This window comes from Lygodium microphyllum, chromosome 26 (assembly GCF_053477565.2).
Source record: "Lygodium microphyllum isolate KBCC chromosome 26, Lygodium_microphyllum_v1.1.10, whole genome shotgun sequence".
NCBI lineage: Eukaryota > Viridiplantae > Streptophyta > Polypodiopsida > Schizaeales > Lygodiaceae > Lygodium > Lygodium microphyllum.
In genome coordinates, this window is record NC_141160.1 from 28035958 (window position 1) to 28062591 (window position 26634).

At 43.5% G+C, this 26634-nt stretch overlaps 1 protein-coding gene and 1 pseudogene across 1 annotated transcript in view; one reads left to right on the forward strand and one right to left on the reverse strand.

Moving 5' to 3' along the window:
* The window catches only part of LOC148013083 (syntaxin-132-like), a 64199-nt gene that overhangs the window by 29211 nt on the left and 8354 nt on the right, over window positions 1-26634 (reverse strand). Inside the window, exons 4-5 of the mRNA XM_087668634.1 lie at window positions 6972-7020; window positions 6780-6868 (exon numbers count right to left, since the gene is read on the reverse strand). Coding sequence (XP_087524760.1) covers window positions 6780-6868; window positions 6972-7020 — 138 coding nt within the window. The remainder of the gene's footprint in view (window positions 1-6779; window positions 6869-6971; window positions 7021-26634) is intronic.
* On the forward strand, window positions 7180-24758 carry LOC148013084 (uncharacterized; annotated as a pseudogene).

Genomic DNA, 26634 nt, shown 5'->3' on the forward strand with positions numbered 1-26634 from the left:
CCGGCCATGCCACAAAGAAATGCTTGGCTGCTCGATCACGGCAACAACATGGTCACGCACACTAGATACATGAAGTGGATACAAAGTATCACTCTTGCAACCTCTGGCAATAACCCTAGATCCCTTACACATCTTTCATTATCCATCACCAAAGGTGATATGAAAACCATCATCATCTAGCTGCCCTGTGCTAATCAAGCTCTTCTTGAGCTGAGGTACATGCTTTGCATGCTGAAGTATAAAGACAGAGCCATGCTAAAACTGTAACTGCACACTGCCAATACCTACAATCTCACATGCATAGTTGTCCCCAAGATGGACAACACCATGTCGATCCCCTGTATAGGCGGAAAACCACTCACGATGAGGGGTGACATGAAAGGAAGCACCTGAATCAAGAATCCATGTATGCATGTCATCATCTGTATCTACAAGTAAAGCATGTGCACCAAAATGTGAAGAGACAAAGAGTACATCACTCCCACCGTCATTGTCATGAGTGACTACATTCGCCTCTTCAATTTTTACACTGCTCTTCTTAGACTGACTGTCCTTCTTCTCTTCCTTGCAATCATCTGTCTTCTTGCCTTTGCCTTTCTCTTTCTTCCATTTGTAGCAGTCATGTTTAAAGTGACCCTTCTTGCCACAATGATAGCATTCAACATCTTTGCCACGTGATTTATTGCGTCCCTTGCCATCATATTTGCCCTTTTGCTATGATCTACCTCTAGTATGCAAAGCACTGGAAGACTTATTGGATGCATTGTTCTGCCAATTCATCTCTTCCATAAGTAGAGCACTCTCTACATCAACATACAAAAGGATCACATTAGAATTGCTCATAGCAGTCCTGAATGTATCCCAACTCTCTGGTAGAGTGCAAAAGTAAGAAAGTAGCCTTAAATTCCTCATCAATCATGAACTTCAAGGCAACCAACTCGCTAAAAATGGAGTTAAACTCACTCAAGTGAGTAGACATTGTTGTACCTTCTTTCATACGCAAATCCATAAGCTTTTTCATTCAATACACTTTACTTGCAGCACTCTTCTGTGCATACAGTTCTTCCAATCTAGTCCATATAGCATATGCACAATCCAAACCTTCAATGTTGAAGAGCAAGGCATCAGAAATCGATAGCTCTATGGTTGAGCATGCAAGCTCATTCAACTCATCCCAATCATCCTGATCCATGTCCGCAGGACTTGCCCCTTTAGTTTTGATCGGCTTTGCCTGCTTCTTTTGTAACAGGATATTGTAGCACTGTTTTTGCTACACTGCAAAATTATGTGCGCCTTCAAGCTTCTTTATATGCATCAAATTACTGCTGTCATTGCTGTCAACGATGGTTTTCAGCCCAAATGTGACCAAAAAACCAGTAAATGCAGGCCCAAACTGTCACCCAAGTGACCAAGGTATAAACAAGTACCAATGAACAATAAATGACCACGCAGAAGTATAGATTTCAGATCTGTAATTAAGTTTTCACAAGCACCAAACCAAGTGCTACAGCATTATCCAACTGATTACAGCTGTTCCAAAGGACATGTGCATCACATTACATGAGAAATCCCAAAATTTCAGCTGCAATTTCTGTTGTGCATGTACCCACGGGCATAAAATTCGACATGAACGGTCAAAAGCCCCAAAATTTTGTGCTCAAAGCGTCAAACACAAATATGCATTTCTTCTGTCATGCATAGGGCTCCACATTGGACCCCCGATCAGCTGCAGCCCGTTACCTGTCACGTAGCCAGCCTGTCAGTCCAACTCTTGCCCGCCAACAATCCGCCAACGACTCCTGCTCGCACCTAACTACCCAAGATGCCTGTAGCTCACGACTACCTCAACTATTTACTGACGTTCTTTACCTGCAACTGCAACCTGGAACTACTACTCGTTTCCTGTCTGCCGACGGTCACACACTCAACAGCTATACGCGAGCTGCCTTTGACCTTGGGGAGCGTGCATTCTGCACTCTAATACCAGTTTGTAGAGATTGATTAATCAAGGAGATTGAGGCAGACAATCGTTACGCATAGTGAGAGACAGAGAGAGTGCAAGAGAGCAAGGTGGAGAGTGAGCACGTTTCTAGGCACAATGACGAGTGTAGCTCTTTAGGTTTTCAGATAGATATATATATGAAAGTACAATGTGCTAAGACACACGTACACATATAAAAGGCACGATGGCCCTTTATTCCCAATAGATGCCTAGCCAATTTGATTATTGGCTAGTCAGACTACTTTTTAGGGCACCGAAACAATTATTAGATTAATTTTCAGTATTTAAAGACTGAAAATTAATATTTAAGTATGGATAATGCTGGAAAAACCATTTGGAAAGATTGCCACTTGTCAAAAATACCCATGCAAGACTAAAAAACGTCTTTAGAGGCTCGAGAGAGACATTTTTAGTGTATTCGGCCTACGAGAGAGAGAGAGGAGATCTTGCTGGTCTGATTTGCAGCCATTGGAGGACCTTCTACGGTGGCCAAGGGCAACAAAAGACTAATCAACAGCAGGTGACAGCATCTACGAGCTGTTGAGACAGGGCAACAACGGTAAATGATTGATTTTCTTCAATTCTTTGCATCTACAAGCTGTTGTGGCAGGGCAACAGCTGCATTTGACTGATTTTTAGTCATTCTTCGCGAGACAAAACTCTGAACTTTCTCTCTCTACAGCTTTCTCTCTCATCTCCCAACCATTTCATAGCCTTTCTCTAAAGATCTCAGCATTTGGACCCTTGGAGGCTGAGAAATTGCAAATTTCTCTGCTACAAACCCTAATTTACAGCAAAAATTAGGGTTTAGCAACAACCTTGAGAAGCGTGCCAAAAATTGGAACCTCCAAGACTTGGATTTTTTAGAGCCAAAGGTGAATTTCAGCTAAATTTAGATGAAGGACTAGCTAGCCATTGAATTTGGGGCATTTTCATCATCTATGAAGCGTGTGAAGGCCAATCAAGTACACGAATCAAGGGGTAAAATAGATTGGAGACTTGCTGGTCACTTTGGACAGCAAGGAGAGTTTGGATTGCGAAGGGGATCGGGAAAACCCCATTGTAAATCAACTTCTTCTTCAATAAAGCTTAAGAAATACCAAAAAGGGCACCAATTTTGGGGTCAATCGGGTGTGCATTGTCAAAGATCACTAGGTAAATTTGTATTTTCAGATTTGCATTAATTGTTTGCTGCTATAATTAAGTTGTAATTAGGGATTTACCCATTTACTTATCATGTGATTAAAAATTAATCCACATGTTAAGTGAGATTTCAAAAATACATGTCCTCAGGACAGTCTACGCCTCAGAAGACATCTTCACTTACAATGCCTACACAAAACACAAAAAGCAACCCCCTTTAACTATGAAAATACAGCCTGCTAGGACTCTTGTTCGCTTGTCCCGCTCCTCAAAAGGTAGAATTTGCACTTGAAGGCCCAAAATGCAGCCTTTGCCCTTCTCTAACAGCAAAAACCAGCAGCAACTTCAGTAAATCTTCTCCTTTCTAAGACACCCATGCTCGCCTCAGCCTTGTTCTGATGCGCAGCCCTCCTGCTTACACTTGAACGCTGAAAACGCAGCCTTGTGTCACGCTGAAATTTCCTCTTCAGATGAGTCCACCCTAGGTCAGACCTTCAATACTTTGATACCATGTCAAAGTGAAGCAATGAGGAAGTGAATGACCAAGACAAAGAGTGGAGAGAGAGAGAGAGAGAGAGAGTGAGTGAAATGCAGAAAATCTGCATTGAGGAATGTTGTATAAGGATGCAAAAATATACACAAGTGTAGAGAGAATATCAGCATATGTCTCCACCTCGAAGATCTCAATCTCTGTCAGCCCTGAGAGGAGTCTCCACGATCTGCAGCCTGAAATCTGTGAAAACCAACTGAAGAGGACTGCTGAAATCAGGTCCTATAAATAGGCCAGGAAAAACACAAAAAATAATGCAGATCAGCCGACTGCTGCAACTGGCCGACAGTGCCGCATCAGCTGACACGTGGCACTTCAGCACCGATCACTGCCAGGGAAGACCTGTCAATGAGCTCATGTTTCTGAAGGCAAAGATACACCCGTCCCCACACACCATAAAGGGGTGTGCCAGGCTCAGGACCACAGAAATCAACTGAGAATGGCATGCAGATCATCACCAAAGACACATTCAGATCAATGCAGGCACAACCAAGACACAATCATTCAACCAGCCACAACACTCTATGAGGACTGTAAGCCTACACCCGACCTCAAATAGATCCAAATTGCTTATTAAGCCACATGGATAGCCTTCAACGCTTATGAGTGGCCCAACCACAACCTGACACACCTCACCAACAGCTAAAGAGGCTCATGACCATATAAAAGGAAAACCATGTAGGAGCACTGAAGCACACAATGCAGCTGGTTAGACCAACAATTGCATGCAAAACATAATCATTAAAAGATATCTTGATGCTCAAAAGACCATCTTATGCCATGTCAATGCAATGCACAAGCAAAGGAACAAGTTACAAGATCACTGAGCATAGAGACAAAACATCAACACGAAAGTGCAATTGCAAATAACACAAGACACACCAAACGGAATCCACTACAGTGCAACATGACAAGGTATCATTGCTGTCACCATAGTGAAGAGGAGCAACAATGGTAGCTTCCCATCCATGTGAAGGACAACAACTCTCTTGGACATGTCCACAATTAGGTGCCAAAGTACGAGTGTGGAAGTCTGGAGCCTAGGACTGGCATGCAAACCCACTCAGCACCCCATAAGGACCAAATGTAATCAAAGTTCCAACTAGTGTGAACATATAAGAGATGCCAACATAACCTCTAACACGACTTGGCATTATACTTTCACTTCTATATTCTCTTCATTTTGAAATGAAAGGCTCATTGACCTCACATCAGATCTTCCACAAGCAACTAAGTAGAGACATTTGCAACTTACTAAAGAAGTTTGCATCACAATATGCCAACAGTTGGCAGCAAATCTTCATGTCCAACAGCACCAGTCTGTGCATATAGTGCCACTGCAACAGCTGAAAATATTTTGCTCTTTCTAGACTGGAGAAACACTGAGATGCAGTCAAGTACAAATGTAACTGCTCTGCACTATTGTGTGCATGTGGTTTGGAGTTTTACCAGTTGTAATGTGCATCACAGATGCTGTCAATAGATTAGAACACCAAATTTCCTAAATGAGAGTGTATCAATGTGATTGGCCAGTGCATTCAGCCTCAGCTTTGAGACTTAAGAAGTCTTTTTCCTTATTGGTCTGTCTGTAATTCAATATGTGTAATCACATCTCATGTGCTTGGTTGGTTCCTTTACCCTCCGCTTTCAGATAAATGTGCTAATTGATTACTTTTGGAGAAGGAATCAATATTGATCTTTAGGTGCTTGAACCAACTAATAATTTTGAGTTTGAGTGAAGACATTGTTGGTCCCAATATGAAACTGTATCATTTGTAATGTTGACAAGAATGAACCAATATCCAGAAGATGCCCTGCCTACAGCCTACAGTGCATTGTGATTTTCTATGCTGCAGTGTAGACAATGCAGTCTTCAGTATTGAGGACCTGACATGATCAATAGCATCTGGTCTGTATGCTTCACAAATTGTCAAATTTCCACTTTGACAAAGATGAACCGAGAAAGTGAGGACAGCTAGAATTGACTGTAACTTGCCTCACCAACATCTATTTAAGAGATGCCAGTGTGCTGACATACAACATGTGCTCAAGTACTAGCAAACAGCTAAGGCTGACAAATTAGGCATCCTGCACTTGATAGGGGCAGATTAGCAGGTGGAGACAAGTGCAAATAAGCAGGTAAAGATGTGAAATTATTAACAGATGTCATATTTGATTGGTTTATTATTTTACATGTGCTTAACCGATTCTGCCATCATTTCAGAAATTTACAGATTACATACAATAATTATGTCATCATTCATCTCTTAGGTATGTGCTTAAAAGATTCTACCATCATTTCAGAGATCTACAGATTATTTACAAGGTTTATGTCATGATTCATATCTTAGGTATTGCACAGAAACTCCTTGATAAACTTGTATGCAGCAGCAAAAGTTAACCAGAAGTGCTAAGTACAAAGTTAAACAGCCTGAAGTTTGCAGTTGGGATTCTTAAAATTTCAACTGTATGGTAAGAGAGAATATTGATGGCTTTATGAATGAGTAGAAAGGACTTGCAATGCTACTGGAGAATCCACTTGTAGCCCCAAAGTCCCAACTTGAAATCCCTGACAAACATCATGGCTGTCTGAATTCAATTTTACTCTTCAATTTTTCTGTCTGTATGGCTAACTTCAAAACTCTTCCTAGCTTGACTAAAGTATCTGATGGATGACTAAAGTATTTGATCGTTTAACTACTGTATCCTGACTGGAGTATTTGATAGTTATCCAAGAATGAAAATGTACACATGATTTTACAAGCATCCTTCGGCAATAACTTCTTTTGCTAACAATTCACAGAAACACAATTATTGCAGATGAACGCATGAGTAACTTCATATTTGACTTGTGCATCTTCGGTAATATGCACTTTTACTAACAATTTGCAGAAACACATTATTGCAGATGAATGCATAAGAACCTTCATGTGTGTATATATATCAAGATTGTTAAAGGTAATTTTCAGAATAATTGAAAAACTCGTGCAACAAACACTCAAAATTTCATCCAATCTAAAGGTTACATCAATTGATCATTGCAAATAGCATACAAGTAAAATAAATGAACCATTGGAGAATTACCGCAGTGTCAAGTGCTTCTAGCTTCTCTTTGATAGCCTTTGCCAAATGGCTTACTTCATCCACGTCAGCTTCCATGCGCTCCCTCAAAGCTGCCAGCTCCAACACTTCAGAATAATATTTTCCAATAGTCGCAGAAGATTGAATATGAAACATATATTCACAACATCTATCAAAGAACTGACACAACAGAACCTTTCATAGCAGCTGCTCTGGTAACAGATTTAGATTCCTCATGAGCTCCCTGAAAAACATTCTCTCTTTAGTATATGACCTTATCCTTTAAAAAATCATAATAATCCATTCTGATTATTTTTTAATTTTCAACATGCACTTGCATAAACTTAAGAACTACACAAGCATATGGACATCCATGCTAGATATCTAGAGCTCACATCAAGATATGGCATGCCTGACTGACCTCCTGGTTCTATTACAGCCCCATAATAGCAACTTTAGGTCGCTGTTACTGCTGCTTGGGGCCAGAAGTACAATGATCTATCCTGGTTTAATAGTATCGGTTAATCACAACAGCTGTGCTTAGATTGCAACAGACAATTTCTTTGAAAGTTACAAAACCTGAGAAAAACAGCAAACAAAACATGCCAGCTCACACTGGAGGGCAAGCACCAGATTGGAAAGGAGAATAACTCTATAACACTCGGATGAAAACAGGCTAACTGGAAAAAATAGAGTAAACTGTTAGAAGATTAGTCAGCTCATGAGCGAGTCTGTAAATGTATTGTGGGCTTGACACATTCTTTCTGTGCATTCCTTTTTGGACGCCAGTTTCCTTAGGCCAGAGTGTGATCACCTGGGATTATTATAATTGGCCGACTCTACAGAGCTGGCTGACCTGATTTGCTTTGGGCATTACTTCATGCCTATTTATTTGGGCTCCCTCCTCACTGATTCATCCACTTGCAATCTTCCAGCACAGGACTTGTTGGAGAGAGTGAGCCAGTGCTAGTACTCACACAGCCAGTGACTCACTGTCGTACACAACTGTCTCATGTTTGGTACATGGAATCCATTTCCGAAGCATTCTTCTGAGTTCTTCTCTGGACTGTTCTTTTCGCTATTGCAAGTCTGGCCACTGCTGCTGATCACCTTTTACAGCATCCTCTTTTCAGCCTCATCAATCTGCATTTTTACTACAGCTACCTGCATTTTCACTGTTAACCCCCTCCCATGCAGTTTGCTCACTATCTTCTCCAGTTTATGTTGTGTTTTCTGCTTAATCAGACAGCAGAACTGAGCCTGTGTTTTCAGTATTTGCTGTGTTTGCAAGCTGGGCGACTGTGTTTTCAGGTCTGTCTTGCAGTTGATTGGCTGTAATCATCCTTTTCGGGCTGTGTTTGATCTGATTTGGTCTTCTGCAGTAATTGTCTTATTTTCCTGATCAGATTTTGTGTTTTAAACTATGTATGAACTCGTGCTAGTGCAGTCTGTCTGTCTTCTGGCTGTACTCGCTCTCTGTTTCTCTTCTTTTGTTTCTTTTCCCCTATTCTCTCCCAAGGGCATCTCCTTGCTGTTCTACTGATGATAAAATTCATGGCCCTAACTATGTCACAAGGAGCGCTATCATGAAAGCATGGTTTGTGCAAAATCATTTATGTTATGTTGTTTTAGGAGTTATTGCGCAGCCCCAACCTCCCACTCCTCTTCCAGATGATTGGGACTACCTTGTCATCATCTAGACTCGATCAACCATGAAAGAATTGTGCTTACTGAGATTACAAGGATGCTCGTGCATATTCTGCTCTTCTCCTCTGCATTTCTAAAGCAGTTCTTCCTATGAGAGTGCACAACGGAAGAAGGAACACGAACACACTCAGAAGGGAAGAGAGAGACAACAGGAGGAAGAAGGAAGAAATCTGCACAATGAATGCTAAACACAAAGGGAGGATTGTATACCCAAGCAGTGGGTAATCAAGCCACCACCAAGGTGCCTCGGAGAGAACCTGGCGTCAATGTCAATCGTACCAACTCCTAAAAAACTAAAGAGGAGTCATAACACATCTCTGTGTCTGTCAACAATGTCTTGCACTAGCATACAAGACCATCTTGTCAAAAATGCCTCTGAACATACATGACCATGGATTCCCAACCTTTGGCCAAGACCACCAAAGTGTCCCCTCATGTGAGCTTGGACTAGGAGCCAATCCACTCTCTGTCAAGTAACAACCCATCATGAACCAAGGACGTCCCTCTTTGGAGCCTATGCACCTATACACCTGTATGGATGAGACTCACCTACCCCACCTCACCAACTTCTCGCACTCCCTCTCTAGAACTGCAGAGTCACAAGGGATGACTGCATCACATGTACTAGAAAGTAGATGAAGGAGGGCTGCTAAGCCCTTCCCACGATCCAAAGAAGATGATCTTGTCCGCGCTTTGGCCTTGGCCTTGGCCAAAGGATCCTAGTCAAAGTCTGAGAAAGCGGATGACTCAACAAAGGAGTCCTGATCCTGCTTCTTCTTCTTCTCCTTTTTTCTCGAAGCCACTAACTCTTTCCAATCCTTGTGCGAATGCCCCTTCCTACCATCGCGATAACACTAGGCCTTTGACTTCTTTTTCCTGTCACCCCTCTCTGAAGCTGTAAGAGCCTTACTGGTACCACCAATTTGCAAAGGAAGCACAATTACACAAAATGGCCTAAAACAACTCCAAGACAAGTCCCAAACATGGAAACAAGAGATGGTGTGGACAAAAACCGTTTCAGCAAGCGAAACGTTTCGAGCGTTTCAATGAAGCACCCCGTGGCATTTCAAGTCCCTTGCAAAACGTTTTGGCTGCCATGATAGTCCAGCGCTGAAACGCCTAGTCTCAAATGTTGTGAATGTGGCTTTGTTTTTTAGTTATGGCTAGTTTAAAATAATTCAACTAGTTAAAACATTTCATATCTCATTTCTTTTTTGCTTGTTTCATGCCTATTTCGTTTTATGGTAGTTAAAACGTTTTATGTTTTCGTTAACATAAAAACATTAGCATAAAACATATTAGCATAAACAATTAGCAAATAAAAATGTATCAACAAGCATCTCTTTTAAAACTGGAATTACAGCATGGCTTTTAAAGAAAGATTATCGGCCGGAGACGAATCTAGATCCTATGTCGATTTGATAATTAACGGATTCATGAACTCGTCACTGGTCTGCCATGAAGCCACGACTGCCACCCACCACTAATAACCACTCTCTCCCCAGCCCTGAGCGGACTGCTGCAGAGATTAGAACCAAATCTCTGCCCCCCCCCCAAAAAAAAAAAGTGGTACCTACCACAGCTGTAGCAGAAAATAATTTCTGTACAGATGGAACAAACAACAACAGTCTATCAGTGACCACACATGCTGCAGCAGAAAGCCTCTCTCTCTCTCTCAACTTACATGACTCTCTCTGTCATTTAGTCTGTTTCATGAATAAAAGTAAATTTAAAATGACGGTATAATATAGCTCCTCTCTCTCTCTCTCTCTCTCTCTCTCTCTCTCTCTCTCTCTCTCATTATTCACATAACAGAACGACAAATCAGATTACTGATAGCTCAAGATTACTCTCTAACAGATTATTTAGCTTTTCACCTTTACCCTGAATCCTATCCTGATCCTATAAATATGTACATGAAGCATCAGTCCAACTCACCTCAAGCCTCAAGCCTTTCCGTTCCAACTTCAAGCCACTTCGATTCAGCAGCCAGCTTAAGCCTCAAGCACACTTCTCACTCTCGCATCTTGCATTTTAAGCTGAAGCCTCAAGCATACTTAGTCAACCAGTAGCCTTTCAGTTCCAACTTCAAGCCACTTCAATTCAGCAGCCAACTTAAGCCTCAAGCACCTCTCTCTCTCTCTCTCTCTCTCTCTCTCTCTCTCTCTCTCTCTCTCTCTCTCTTCTTACCTCATAATGAGGCCTCAAACCGTGAAAGCCCAACTTAATGAAACCCCCTCACAGAGAGAAATGACCCAAGCCAACTCTTGGTGGCAACAAGTTAGTGTGATAGGGTCATACAATAGCAAGGCGGGTGGAGCAAGGTGTTTCGAGTGTCGCTTTTGTGGCATCAAACAAGGTGGAGGTGCTGATCGGGCGATGGTGCATCTCCTTAATGTTCCGAGCCATGATATCAAAGGTTGTGGCAAGATACCACCAGAGGATCTTGCTCACATGGTGAGGGATGTGAAGATGTATCCAGAAACTAGACCTCCAAAGGACACTCATGTCATTCGAGCATCAATGCCTTCAACTACAATTGCTACTAGTGGAAGTCAAGCCCATGAGAGTGGAGCCAATCAAACTGCCACTTTTCCTATGACTAGCGTAAGTAGTGTGTCACACAAGGTACATCATTCAACCCTCCAACAAAACAAAGTAATTTGTTCACTGCATGGCACCCACAAAGGAAAGCTCAAGTAGATGCAATTATAGCACGCTTTTTTTACTCATGTGGAATTCCCTTCAACGTGGCATGATCTCCTTTCTTCAAGGAGATGGTTTCTAAAATTGCGCAATTTGGCCCATCTTATCAACCTCCTACCTATGATGCTTTACGTCAAAAACTTTTGCAAGAGGAAATGACCAACATAAAGGCCACCATCACACCAATCAAACAACGATGGGATAGCTATGGGGTAAGTCTCATTGGAGATGGTTGGTCAAACATACGTAGCCACTCCTTGTAAGGTGTCCTTGTTGCATGTTGTGGAAAGGCTCTCTACATAAAATCCACCGAGTGCGACGGTTGCCAGTGTAGGGCAAGGTTAGGCACGGAGATCGAGGTAGACAGTCATTATGCACAGTGAGAGAGACAGTGTGAGAGAGCAGAGTAGAGAGTGAACACGTTTTTCAATACAATGACGAGTGTACCACTTAAGGTTTTTAGATAGATATATGTATGAAAGTACAATGTGCTAAGGGTGCATTCACACCCGTGCACATATAAAAGACACAATGGCCCTTTATTCCCAACAGCCTCCCACCTAAAGGCAATGTGCCTTAAGAGGAGAAAAGAATCAGCTAAGTCTAGGTATGTACAAAGCTGAAATAAATATATCTATCCAACTCCCATCATCTGTCAGCAATGAGCAAACCGCTCTGCTGGAAGCACTTCGTGAGGTCTGCAGGATTATCATCCGTATGCACTTTGACAAGCTTAATGCTCTTGCTGTCAAGTACATCTCTAATGAAGTGGTACTTCACCTATATGTGCTTTGTCTTTGCATGAAAGACAGGATTCCCTGCTAGCATCATAGCACTCTGACTATCATAATGGAGAACAGGTAACTCTGAGATGCCAAGTTGTCCCACCAGACGTGAAAGCCATAAAGCCTCCTTGCATGCCTCAGTGCCAACCACATACTCTGCCTCTGTAGTAGACAATGCAACACACTTTTGTAGCTTGGAGATCCAAGAGACTGCTCCTCCTGTGAAAGTAAACACATACCCAGAAGTGGACTTCCTACAGTCCGCATGACCAGCATAGTCTGCATCCATAAAGCCAACAACAGATGCCTTCTGCTTTCCAAAGCCGATGCACAACTCCTTTGTGCCTTTGAGGTATCTCATAACACCTTTCACTGCATCCCAATGCTTCTTGCCCGGGGTTGCCATGTATCTGCTAACCACTCCCACTACAAAGGCAATGTCAGGACGTGTAGCAACCATAGCATACATCAAACTGCCAACAGCTGAAGCATATGGTATCTTGGCCATTTCAACCTTCTCATCATCAGATGTAGGGCTGTCCTATGCACTGAGTTTCACATATGGAGGCAATGGAACCCCAATTGTTTTCCCCCCCTCCATATTGAAACACTGCAAAACTGTGGAGATATACTCCTGCTGAGATAGATAGAGTAAGCCTTTAGATCTATCTCTGAGTATTCGCATGCCAAGAATGTGATTTGCATCACCCAGATCCTTCATGTCAAAGAGCTGCAATGAAGACTTTGCTTCAGTGAATCCAAGGCATGAGTATCCCTGCAAGCAATCAGCATTCATCTACATACAAAACCAAGATAATCAGGCTACCATCTGCTGCCTTCTTGATGTATAAGCAGTGATCCACTTGACTTCTATAAAAGCCTTGGGATTGCATGAATGTATCTAACTTATGATACCATTCTCTTAGTGCTTGTTTCGCCATACAAACTCCTTTTGAGTTTACATACCATATTTTCTTTCCCTTGTTCAACAAACCCTTTAGGCTACTGCATATATATGTCTTCATGCAGATCACCATGTAAAAACACAGTCTTTACATCCATCTGTATGAGCTCCATATCCTCAACTGCAACCAAACCCAAAATGGTTCTCAATGTAGTCATCTTGACTACAGGAGAGAAAATCTCATCAAAGTCAATTCCATGCTCCTGCTTGTACCCCTTTGCAACCAATCTTGCTTTGTACTTGGGTGAGGAACCAAAAATGACCTTCATCTTGTAAACCCATTTGCATGGAAGGGTTTTTGCCCTTTAGGCAACTGCACCAAGTCCCAAGTGCCATTTTTTTCAAGAGATTCCATCTCTGACAGCATGGCTTTATACCATTTCTTGCTGTCCTGTCTATCCATTGCTTCCTTGAAGTAAGACGGTTCACCACAGTCTGTCAACATGACATACTCAGCCACATTAATTGCACCAGGAACAAATCTGTCAGGTTGTCTAGTAGCCCTAGACGATCTCCTAACCCAATGGTCATTGTTGGCTGGTTGTTCCTGTAAATTTCCATTTTCAGCATGCTGTCCTGGCATTTCAACCTGCAAATCAGCATTAACAGCTTGCTGTCCTGGCTATTCCTGCACAAGTAATGGCTCATTTTCATGGGCAGTAGCTGGCTGATCATTTCCTGCATTTACAGGTTCATTTACAGCAGGTATTTGTTAGCAGTCAGAGACCCTGTCCGGGTGCAGTCGGACAGTTTCTGTCCAGGTGCAGTCGGACTGCCACGTGGCAGTCCGACCTGTCCTGTCAGTCGGCTGCATTTAATGCAGCCGACAGGTCTTTTCTGGCGCCCTGTTTCCTGGCTATTTATAGCCGAGGTTTTCAGCAGACTCCCGCACTTTTTCTGCTCGCAGATTACAGACAGGTGGCACGCGCAAATTCCGTCTCTGTTCGCAGATTTCTGACAAGAGACAATGCAGACTGCAGCAGCCTTCGAGGTGAACAGCAGGTTGCATCGTCGAGGTGGAGACACGCAGTCTAGCGCACTGCGCCTGTGTACATATCTGCATATCTTTGTATACAGCACACTTTATACAGCAGATCTTCATCTTCCACTGTCTCTTTCTCTCTCTTCTCTCTCTGCGTTCTCTCTCTCTCTATCCTACGCTTCCGCACCGCTGCACTCTGACATGGTATCAGAGCAGTGTTGAAGGGCTGACTGAGAGCAGAACCAACCTGAAGAGGAGTTTCTATCGCGACACAAGGTTGCGTTTTCAGCATTTGAGGGCAAGCAGGAGGGCTGCGCCTCGGAACAAGGCTGAAGCGAGCATAGGCGCGCAAGAAAGGAGTCCAAGTGGTGGATTTGCTGCTGTTTTCTGCTGGTTGACGAGGAGGAAGTTTGAGTTTTCAGCTTTCAAGTGCAGGTTTTGCTTTTTCATCGCCTCCGGCGGGTGAAGAAGTTTCAGGACGCAGAAGAGCCCTAGCAGGCTGAGTTTTCACAGTCAGAGGGGGCTGCTTTTGCGTTTGTGAAGGCATTACAGGTGAAGATGTCTACAGAGATTGACTTGCAGTTCCAGACGATTACGGACCGGAAGGTGCCTGTCTTACCGGCTCTTCCCGCAGATCAAAAGCTCAATGGCGACAACTACTGCATCTGGCGTGTCATGCTGTTGGCCATCCTTGAGTCCTATGATTTGGCGGAGCTTGTACAGGAGGAGATCGACCGGCCCTCGGTAAGAGATGAGTCCAAACTCTCTTCCGATGTTCGTGCGGAGTTGGCCAAGGCTCAGTCTCACTGGGACAAACTGAATGCCAAGATTCGTTCCTTTCTTTTTCTGTCTTGTACTACAGCCGTGATAGCTCACATCGAGCACTTGACGGTGGCTCGTGAGATATGGTTGGAGCTTGATCAGATGTACAACCGGATGACCCTTATGAAGCGGGTTTGTTTGGAGGTTCAGATGCGGACCTTGTCCATAAACAAGTCTTCTTCGTTGCGGGAGCATATCAACAAGCTTAGACAGCTTCAGATGCAGGTTTAGAATGCGGGGAAGCCGATTTCCTCCGAAGACATGGAGATCACACTATTGTCCCAGTTGCCGCCACGATTCGGTACTTTCTACTCCGCCCTTATTGCTTCGGGGCGAGAGTCTACTCTTCGTTGGGAAGAGTTGGTTCCTATGGTCTTGGACCAAGAGGAACAACTAAAGGGACAGAATGCTTCCAAGTCGGAGGCACTGACAGGTCAAGCCTCTCAGAAGAACGGGAAGGACCAAAAGAAGAAGAAGGGGGATAACAAGTCAAAGAAGGACAAGGACAAGGACAAAGAATCCACATGCCATATTTGTGGAAAGATTGGCCATTGGAAAAAGAATTGCCCTGACAAAGACAAGAAGGACACCAACAAGAAGGACACGAAGGATTCTGGAGCGGTGGCTGCACCCTCATCAGCTGCATTTCTTCATCTAGCTGTCATTGAGGACTCTTCACCAAATGCTTCTGATGCTGCGATGACGGCTCCCCAGGCTCGAGAGTGGATCGTTAACAGTGGTGCCTCCCGGCACATGACTCCTTCATCAGATGGTGTTGCCCAGTTGCGACCTTCGCGAGGGCAAGTTCTCATTGGAGATAGCTCTTCAGTGTCTGTTGCAGGACGGGGTAAGATGCAGCTTATTCCAGATGGACGTAGTGGTATCCATACCTCTGAGGTCTTGCATGTACCAGGTTTAGGGTATCATCTTCTATCAGTTCATAAGATTTGCTCCCTTGGACTTTTGGTGGAGTTTGACAGTGATTCGGTGCGAGTCCTTGATCGTGGGTCAAGAAAGGTTCTATCATCCGGATATGAGGAGAACGGCATCTATAAATTGAAGTCTTCCACCGCCCCCTCTACTCTTCTTCTTACCTCTCAGACACAGTCAAAGTTATGGCACGCTCGGTTTGGTCACCTCAACTATGATTATCTTCGGAGGGCGTCACGTGGACAGCTTGTTCGAGGGTTGCCGGATATAGTGGTGAGCCAGCAGCCATGTGTCTCCTGCATTCGTAGGAAGCAGCATAGAGATGCCATTCCCCACACAGCTTCGCGGAGGTCTACTTCACCGATGGAGCTTGTATCTACGGATCTATGTGGCCCTATGAGGAACGAGTCCTTGCGTGGAAGCTCTACTTCATGTTGATCATAGATGACTACAGCAGGATGACATGGGCCGATTTCTTGGCATTGAAGTCAAAAGCTTTCTCCCACTTCAAGGATTGGCTTCTCTTTGAGGAAAACTGATCAAGCCGGAGATTGAAGACCTTGCGATCCGACAAGGGTGATGAATTTGTTTCTAATGAGTTTGCTCGTTTTTGTGCAGATAAAGGTATTCACCAGGAGTTACTAATACCAACACTCCTCAAGAAAATGGCATTCTTGAACGGAAAAACCACAGTGTGATCGAGATGGCGAGCACCATGATGGAGCACTGATAGACCCCTCAGGTTCTGTGGGCCGAGGCTGTGGCTACTACAATCCACATCCTTAATCGATCCCCCACTTCGGCCGTTGATGGGATGACACTTTTTGAGGCTTACTTTGGGACTAAGCCCGATGTTTCTTACTTTAGGGTCTTTGGGTGTGATGCCTATGTTCACATTCCCAAGGCTCACCGTGATAAATTTGAAGCAGCTTCCCGAAGAGAGGTATTTGTTGGCTACAGCTCCCAGTCCCAAGGCTATCGATTGTATGATCCCATTAAGCGGGATGTGTACACTAGTCGAGATGTGCGGTTTGTGGAGGTTCCGGCCATGAGCATCCCGTTCTTGGAGATCCAGGGGAGAGTTGGACTCCCGCTACAGTTCCTTTGGAGCCCGTGCCTTTTGATTCTGATTCTGTTTCTGACACAGAGTCTACTGTTCCACCGGTGAAATAGTCACAAAAAGCTTATTGTAGTAAATTTTATATTGCAATTGTCAGTAAATGTTGCCAGGTGGCACCTACGCAAAGGGATGAGCACCTTAAATGGTTCTCCTTTGTGTGTACGTTGGCAGGATGAGCACCTTAAATGGTTCTCCGTCAATGCAGGGCATCTTCCTAAGAATTGTCTTAGGCGGAAGGCCGATGGGGATGCCTATCCTTTCCGGGCATCGATGCAAGTGTGAACATGGGTGGTACCATTTTATCCACATGAGTATTAACGTCTTTGTGAACTAATTATTGTATGGAATTCCAAATTAACTGATTTATGTGACTAGCTTCAATTATTCAGTTGGTTATTATTCTAACATGATTTTCTAAATTTTTGGCAACTAATGTGTGGAGCAAGGAGAATTGGAAAGGCGCACCACGTGCAAGCATTCTCAAGATTATTTCCTCAAGAATTTATTTGGTAGACACACCGCTATTTCTTATAAAGTGTGAGCATATTAGATGCACCGCTATTTCTTATAAAGCATGCGCATAGCCTCTATGTAAATATTTATTAGCAATCAGATTACTCTATCTCTTTTCCAGTTCACTCAAATTCTTAATGCAAAGAGTGATTGTAAAGGGCCTAAATATTGGGATACCACCGGTGGATATCCCAGAGTCTTCAGTTAATGGAGAGCGATGAGGGGAGGTCCGGCCTCCTCCTCGTTGGGCCCGTGACACACTCCGTGATTCAGGGATCGAGGGGGTCCCTGAGGAGTGGGGACCGCAGGATGGTCCGCGACGGTCATGGAGACACCAGACACATACTATGGAGCTTGTTTGCTCTAACTATTGTTTGATGACCCGTGTTATGCAGGATCGGGAGCCCACCTCCGTGAAGAAGGCTTTACAGTCTGCACCATGGAAGAAAGCTATGGAAGCCGAGTTGGAGGCTATTGAGAGGAATGGCACTTGGTCACTCGTGCCACGCCCTCCGAATAAGAAGGTGATTGGCGTCAAATGGGTCTTCAAGACCAAATACCTTAGCGATGGTTCTTTGGATAAGCACAAGGCTCGCCTTGTTGCTAAAGGTTTTGCACAACGCCCAGGGATTGATTGTCATGATACTTTTGCCCCCACTGCTCGTATGGCGACCATTAGAGTTGTTCTTGCCTTGGCTGGCCATAGAAGATGGCCTGTTTACTAGTTGGATGTGAAGTCGGCCTTCCTCAATGGTGATTTGAAGGAGGAGATCTATGTTGAGCAGCCTCCTGGCTTGGGATCTTCAAATGGGAAAGTCTACAGGTTGAAGAAGGCCTTGTATGGCCTCAAGCAGGCTCCGCGTACATGGAACGAGAAGATTGATTCGTTCCTTCAGTCACAGTTGGGATATCGGCGTTCTAAGGCCGATCCGCAGCTTTATGTTCACACTTCCGAGGATGGTTGTGTGCTTTTTGTGTTATATGTTGATGATTTGATTGTCACAGGTGATCATGCACAGAAGGTCCAAGAGACGAAGGCAGCTTTACATCAGACATTCGAAATGACGGACTTGGGTCTACTCCATTTCTTTTTGGGCCATAAGATTTATCAGTCTCAGAGGGGGATCTTCATCTCTCAGCAGAGATATGTACAGGAGCTCTTGGTTTCTTTTGCGATGGAGGATTGTCGGACCCTTTCTACTCCTATGGATCCGAACTGGAAGGCCACTTCCCATTCAGCTTCTCCCATGGCGGATGCTTCCCGCTATCGTCAGTTGATTGGATCCTTGATTTGACTTCTCAACACTCGTGTTGATCTTTGTTTTGTTGTTGGGCTCTTGGCAGGGTTCATGAGTGAACCTCAGACGGTGCATTGGCAGGCTGCTCAAAGGATACTTCGGTATTTGAGAGGGACGTCTGATTTAGGAATTCATTATCCCGTAGGGACAGATGGTACAGATCTTGTACTTGCAGGTTGGAGCGACTCGGATTGGGCCGGTGATGTGGACCACAGGCGGTCTACTACAGGTTATTGTTTTACCTTGGGTGCAAGTGTTATCTCATGGAGTAGCAAGAAGCAGCCCACGGTAGCCCTTTCGTCTACTGAGGCGGAGTATCGGGCCGCGTCTTCCACCACATGTGAGGCTGTGTGGCTTCGGAGATTATTGGAGGAGCTTGGCTGCCCCCAGCCTCGTCCTACTTTGCTGCAATGTGACAATGAGAGTTGCATTGCCTTGGCACGGAATCCTGTTTTTCATGCCCGGACGAAGCACATAGAGATCCAATACCACTTCATCTGCGAGAAGCTTCTGGATGAGACCATCACTGTGGAGTACTGCAAGACGGAGGACAATCTTGCAGATTTGTTTACGAAGGCACTTCCCCAGGCTCTACTTCACAGACATTCCAGATCCCTCAGGCTTCTGCCCCGCCCAGGCTCTGAGAGGGGGTGTTAGCAGTCAGAGACCATGTCCAAGTGCAGTCGGACAGTTTCTGTCCAGGTGCAGTCAGACTGCCACGTGGCAGTCCGACCTGTCCTATCAGTCGGCTGCATTAGAGAGTCGGCTGCATCTAATGCAGCCGACAGGTCTTTTCTGGCGCCCTGTTTTCTGGCTATTTATAGCCGAGGTTTTCAGCAGTCTCCCGCACTTTTTCTGCTCGCAGATTACAGACTGGTGGCACGCGCAAATTCTGTCTCTGTTCGCAGATTTCTGACAGGAGACAGTGCAGACTGCAGCGGACTTCGAGGTGAACAGCAGGTTGCATCATCGAGGTGGAGACACGCAGTCCAGCGCACTGCGCACGTGTACATATCTGCATATCTTTGTATACAGCACACTTTATACAACAGATCTTCATCTTCCACTGTCTCTTCTCTCTCTGCGTTCTCTCTCTCTCAGTCCTACGCTTCCGCACCGCTGCACTCTTACAGTATTTGCTACTGTACAGCAGACATTTTGATGTTCAAAAGGTATTTCTTCCTGGAATACAACCCTACGGAACTCCTCAGTCTTTTCGGGTTGTTTGTGCATGCGATGTTCCCAGAAGATAACGTCATTGTTGCGTACTACTTTCCTTTTCGCAGGATCCCACAATTTATACCCCATTTCACCCTCGTCACCATATCCTAGCAAAATGCATTTACAAGACTTTTGCTAAAATTTGCTGCGTTTTTCTTTACGAACCTACACAAAGGCCTCGCAGCCAAAAACTTTCAGATAAGCATATGAAGGTGGCTTTCCCCACCACGCTTCTTGGGGAACTCCCCCCTTCCCAAAGACCTGTTTGGTGACCGATTAATCAAGTGAACGACTGTCATAACAGCCTCTGCCCAAAAACTATGGGGTAATGCTGCATGAGACAGCATCATACGGACCTTATCCTGTATGGTCCGATTCATACACTCTGCAACTCCATTTTGAGGTGGATTATGAGGGGCAATGAGTCCCCTCTTTATCCCTTTGCTGTCACAAAATGCTTGAAAGGCTTTGGACACATATTCCCCACCATTGTCAGAGTGAAGACACTTAAGTGTCTTATCTGTCTGATTTTCAATCAATGCCAAGAATTTTTTAAACTTGTCAAGCACTTCATCCTTGCTACGAATAGGGTAAACCCATACTTTTCGTATAGCAACATGGACAAAGGTGACAAAATATTTCTTTCCCCCTAAAGATAATCCTAGCATTTGGCATACATCCAAATGTACTAACTCTAGAGGAGAAGACTACAAAGAAAGAGACTTTTTGTGAGACGTCTGTGCATGTTTGCCATAAATGCAATGATCACAATGCTAAAAATCAGCATAACGACCACAAGGCAAGTAACCCAAACGAGAAAGCACTTTCATTCATGTTTGACTCAAGTGTCCCAACCGGCCATGCCACAAAGAAACGCTTGGCTGCTCGATCACGGCAACAACATGGTCACGCACACTAGATACATGAAGTGGATACAAAGTATCACTCTTGCAACCTCTGGCAATAACCCTAGATCCCTTACACATCTTTCATTTTCCATCACCAAAGGTGATATGAAAACCATCATCATCTAGCTGCCCTGTGCTAATCAAGCTCTTCTTGAGCTGAGGTACATGCCGTACATGCTGAAGTGTAAAGACAGATCCATGCTAAAACTGTAACTGCACACTGCCAATACCTGCAATCTCACATGCACAGTTGTCCCCAAGATGGATAACACCATGTCGACCCCCTGTATAGGCAGAAAACCACTCACGATGAGGGGTGACATGAAAGGAAGCACCTGAATCAAGAATCCATGTATGCATGTCATCATCTGTATCTACAAGTAAAGCATGTGCACCAAAATGTGAAGAGACAAAGAGTACATCACTCCCACCGTCATTGTCATGAGTGACTCCATTCGCCTCTTCAATTTTTACACTGCTCTTCTTAGACTGACTGTCCTTCTTCTCTTCCTTGCAATCATCTGTCTTCTTGCCTTTGCCTTTCTCTTTCTTCCATTTGTAGCAGTCATGTTTAAAGTGACCCTTCTTGCCACAATGATAGCATTCAACATCTTTGCCACGTGATTTATTGCGTCCCTTGCCATCATATTTGCCCTTTTGCTATGATCTACCTCTAGTATGCAAAGCACTGGAAGACTTATTAGATGCATTGTTCTGCCAATTCATCTCTTCCATAAGTAGAGCACTCTCTACATCAACATACAAAAGGATCACATTAGAATTGCTCATAGCAGTCCTGAATGTATCCCAACTCTCTGGTAGAGTGCAAAAGCAAGAAAGTAGCCTTAAATTCCTCATCAATCATGAACTTCAAGGCAACCAACTCGCTAAAAATGGAGTTAAACTCACTCAAGTGAGTAGACATTGTTGTACCTTCTTTCATACGCAAATCCATAAGCTTTTTCAGTCAATACACTTTACTTGCAGCACTCTTCTGTGCATACAATTCTTCCAATCTAGTCCATATAGCATATGCACAATCCAAACCTTCAATGTTGAAGAGCAAGGCATCAGAAATCGATAGCTCTGTGGTTGAGCGTGCAAGCTCATTCAACTCATCCCAATCATCCTGATCCATGTCCGCAGGCCTTGCCCCTTTAGTTTTGATCGGCTTTGCCTGCTTCTTTTGTAACAGGATATTGTAGCACTGTTTTTGCCACACTGCAAAATTATGTGCGCCTTTAAGCTTCTTTATATGCATCAAATTACTGCTGTCATTGCTGCCAGCGATGGTTTTCAGCCCAAATGTGACCAAATAACCAGCAAATGCAGGCCCAAACTGTCACCCAAGTGACCAAGGTACAAACAAGTACCAATCAACAATAAATGACCACGTAGAAGTACAAATTTCAGATCTGTAATTAAGTTTTCACAAGCACCAAACCAAGTGCTACAGCATTATCCAACTGATTACAGCTGTTCCAAAGGGCATGTGCATCACATTACATGAGAAATCCCAAAATTTCAGCTGCAATTTCTGTTGTGCATGTACCCACGGGCATAAAATTTGACATGAATGGTCAAAAGCCCCAAAATTTTGTGCTCAAAGCGTCAAACACACATCTGCATTTCCTCTGTCATGCATAGGGCTGTCCAATTTTTCCAAAATAAAGCAATTTCAGCAGAAGCCCGAAATTTTACCAAGTGTTGATGTCCAAATTGCGCGGAATTCAACCTACATGTACATAAAATGACCAAATGTTGCACAAATTTTGCCCAAACTGCAAAAGCCCCAAGTTGCACGGTGTCCAATGTGTCTCAATGTCAAGAAATTCGGTAAATTTCAGCCCAATTTGTGCATGTACATGAAAAGCCCCAAATGTCCGAGGCAAGATTTCACAAATTCCTGCAATTTCTGAGACAAAATTGCTTGTCCTGCATCACATTCTCCAAATCTGGGAAAAGGCCCTAATTTTATGGGTCCAATGTTGAGAAATTTCACTCAAATGAGCAAAATTTCAATAATTTTAGCGAAATCCCCAATTCAAATGTGCACAATGTCTGCACTTTCTGACGCAGATGCCTCAATTTTTCATGAACAGTACTCAATTTGAAGAAGCCCCAAATTTCTGGGCCAAAATAGCACAAGTCTAGCCTTTTGTGCCTAGCGCGCGAGACCCTGTCAAGAAAGGGGTGGAATCTGATTTTTTTTTCTTTTTTTTAAAAGAAAAAATAGGAACGTGACGAGGGGAGGGTTCCATTGACCCGTGGAATGGGTCGTCGACTGAATGTCGCCCCGTCCAATCGCGCCGTCAGCGCCTGCTGAAGGCCTCACGCGCTGGACCGTCACGCGCTGAAGCCGACGACTATTGTTCTCGTCGGACTCCTGCAACACACAAGCCTGCCTACAACCTTCCCGTTGCTCCTGTCAACTGCCTCTCAACTGCTACTCGTCGAACTCTTGTAGCACCTTGGCTGTCTCTTGCCAGCTCTAATACTAGTTTGTAGGGCAAGGTTAGGCACGAAGATCGAGGTAGACACTCATTACGCGCAGTGAGATAGACAGAGTGTGAGAGAGTAGAGTAGAGAGTGAACACGTTCTTTGGTACAATGACGAGTGTACCACTTTAGGTTTTTAGATAGATATATGTATGAAAGTACAATGTGCTAAGGGTGTGTTCACACCCGTGCACGTATAAAAGGCACAATGGCCCTTTATTCCCAACAGGCAGAAGACAACTCTTGTCTTACCAAGATGTGGGCAGAGGCAATTGATTATATGGGGCCCAAAAATGTGATTTAGTTTGTCTCAAATGGGGAGGCAACAAATAGGGCTGCATGTGCTCTATTGGAGCAACAATATCCCCACATTACATGGAGTCCATGTATGGCTCATTGTCTTAATAATTTATTGAAAGACATTGGAACACTAGCATAGATCAAGAGCACTATTGTTACAAGTAAGAAAATAATCTCTTTTGTCACCCGCCATCACTTCTCTCTAGCCTTATACAAAGAATATGCTAAAAAGGAGTTGCTGAAATATTCTAACACCAGGTTTGCTTGCAATTTTCTTATGCTCCGTCACCTATACAACGTTAGGCTAGCAAAGAAGCAAATGGTTGCTGCTCCATCTTGAGCATTGAGCAACTTAGCCTACTTCAAGAACAACATTGAGTCAACTTTGCTACACAACTATGATCCAAGCTGCGTATTGGGAAGAAGCAAAGCAATTGCTTCTTCCATGCTTGGCTATGGTTAATCTCTTGCGTAAAGTGGATAGCAATGTGCCATATATTGGTAAGGTGTATAAAGCAATGGATCATCTCATTGAGAACATTCGCGCTTTTGACCTTGCTCCATCCAAAAAACAAGAAACTGAGGAACTTGCAATAGGCAGATGGAACCAGTACTACTCAGCACTTCATTGCGCTGCTTATATACTTGATCCAAAGTTTCAACATAGCGGAAGGCAACTCCAAGCTGATGTTGAGGTTATGCAGGGTTGGAACTCCACACTTCAAAAGTTGGTGGAAAGTCCTTAGAAACAGCGGCGAATCAAAGACCAGCTCACTAGGTACAGCAAGAAAGAAGGCATGTTTGGTTGGCCCAATGCCTAGCATCATAGGTAATTTACAAATTGTCTTAGTTTTCCTACTTATATAAAGTTTTGATTTTCAATACAACTTTTCTTATTATTATTTTTTGCTTCAATGTTATAGATTCCATATAGGTGGAGTTACATGGTGGGAGGACTATAGGGCTGATTCTCGGGAGCTGCAAAACTTGGATTTGAGAATCCTAAGCCAAGTTTGTGCAGCTTCTACACTAGAAAGACTTTGGAGCACATTCATCCATATACACACACAGAGGAAAAGGTTAGGCACACAAAAGGTTGATGATTTAGTCTTTGTTAATGCTAACTTACATCTGCTAACAAAGATGAAGTCCGAGTACACTTGTGACTTGTACATTGGCTTTCATAAAGATGAACAAAATCCAACTTGTACAAGAAGCTGCGAATGAAGAGGAGTATGCTGATGAAGAGGATCAAGACAACAAGATCAATGAGGATGATGAAGAGGAAGAAATTGTAGATGAGATAGACATTTAATGTTTTTTATCTTCTCAGCACTTCTACTTGTTATGGAATTTGTATTTTCTATTTTGTCTTGAAATTTTGAATGTAGCCTTTAGATCTTTGATCTTTTGTAAGTTTGGTCTTGCCTCCATTATTAATTGAAAATGGTGTTTTCATTCTCTATCTTCCAAGTTTCAACTTGCAAAATTGATAAATAAAGCTTTCATATACTTTTACACATCTTAAAATATCTATAAGAAGAATATTATGTGACATGCACCCTTGTATCCCCTTGATAATGTGGCATTCCCGTTCGTGTTTCACCCCTCTTGAAAATTGACATTCCCATTCCTGTTTAGATATTTCCCTCAACTATGGATAGAAGCCTCCCCTGTAATTGCAAAGACATCTCATGCTCAAGCAACATCAAGGACATGTATAGAAAACTTACGGGTGTTGATGACGTCTAAGCCCATAAAGCATTGGCTACATCATCAAACTCTGGAGGGAGCCTGTAGAGCACAATCCCCACAAGATGAGGGCATATTGCATGTGTCAAAGTTGGTCCTGTACTTGTGTAACACAAAGTAAGAATGAATGAATGATGTCCTTCGGCTCAAACTCATCTTCTAAAGCTATCCATAAAGGGTGACAGCACTCATAGGCAAAGGAGCCTCATACAACATCTAAAGCTTCACCCAAATTGGGGTAGAAGTCCTGCAAGCGATGACTGTCAAAAGAACTTCTTTGGAGATGCAACAAAGAATGGTAGAATATGCACAGGCATCATCAATATCCAGTAGGATCGGCTCAACTCTTGAGCCCAACCCTTTCTCTTTATGAGTTTACAAGATTCTATCTTTGTGCATGTTTGAAAGCTAAAGACCGCGGAAAAAGTGTGGAAGAAGTTTGTGTCTTTGTATCAGCACAAAAAATTTGCCCACAAGATTTCCCTTGAGAAGAAGTTATGAATGCTCAGTATTGATAACTCCTCTTCCATGAAGGAGCACATCACTAAGATGGAGGACATGAGGGTCTCAAAGTGCAGCAAATGAGGAAGGATATGGATAAGACTGAAAGAAAAGTGAACACGAGAGAAAGGGAGAGAGAAAGAGACAAAAGAACGTAGAAATCTGCAGTCAATGAATGTTGAAATGCAAAGGCAAATACACAAGGGTTGTAGATGTATCTCCTCGAATCATCTCTCTCCCACAAACACCTGAAAGTAAGTGAGGAGGGCAGGCTGCCAACTAGGCCTAAATAGGAGGAAAGAACACAATAATATAATGCATGCCACCAGCAAAACCGGCCGTCCTGATAAAAAACTTGCGGACTCCTATAGAAATGAATAAAATAATCAACAATCAGTCCTCCAACTGCCACATGGCATCATTGCTTGCCTAATAAACTAGGGATACACTGTGTCTACTGAAAATGCCCACTGACTGACAAGAATAATGAATAATGCCCTCCAAGAGTACCTCTGAGAGAACTGATTGCACCAATGGTAACCTGAGAAATGCTAGTCCAATGGATGATTAATCTCTAACACCCCCTCTCAAATCCTAGATGCAGCATAAGGCTCAAGGATTTGGAATGTCATCGAAGAAGAAGCTAACGAAGCACCCTTGTAAACAAATCTGCAAGATCATCCTCCGTCTTGCGATAAACCACAGCAATGGTCTCATCCAAGAGCTTCTCCTGAATGAAATGATATTGAATCTCAATGGGCTTCGACCTAGCATGAAACAATGGGTTTTGTGCCAAAGCAATGCAACACTCATTGTCACAATCAAGTGCCGTAGAGCTTGTCTAAGAACA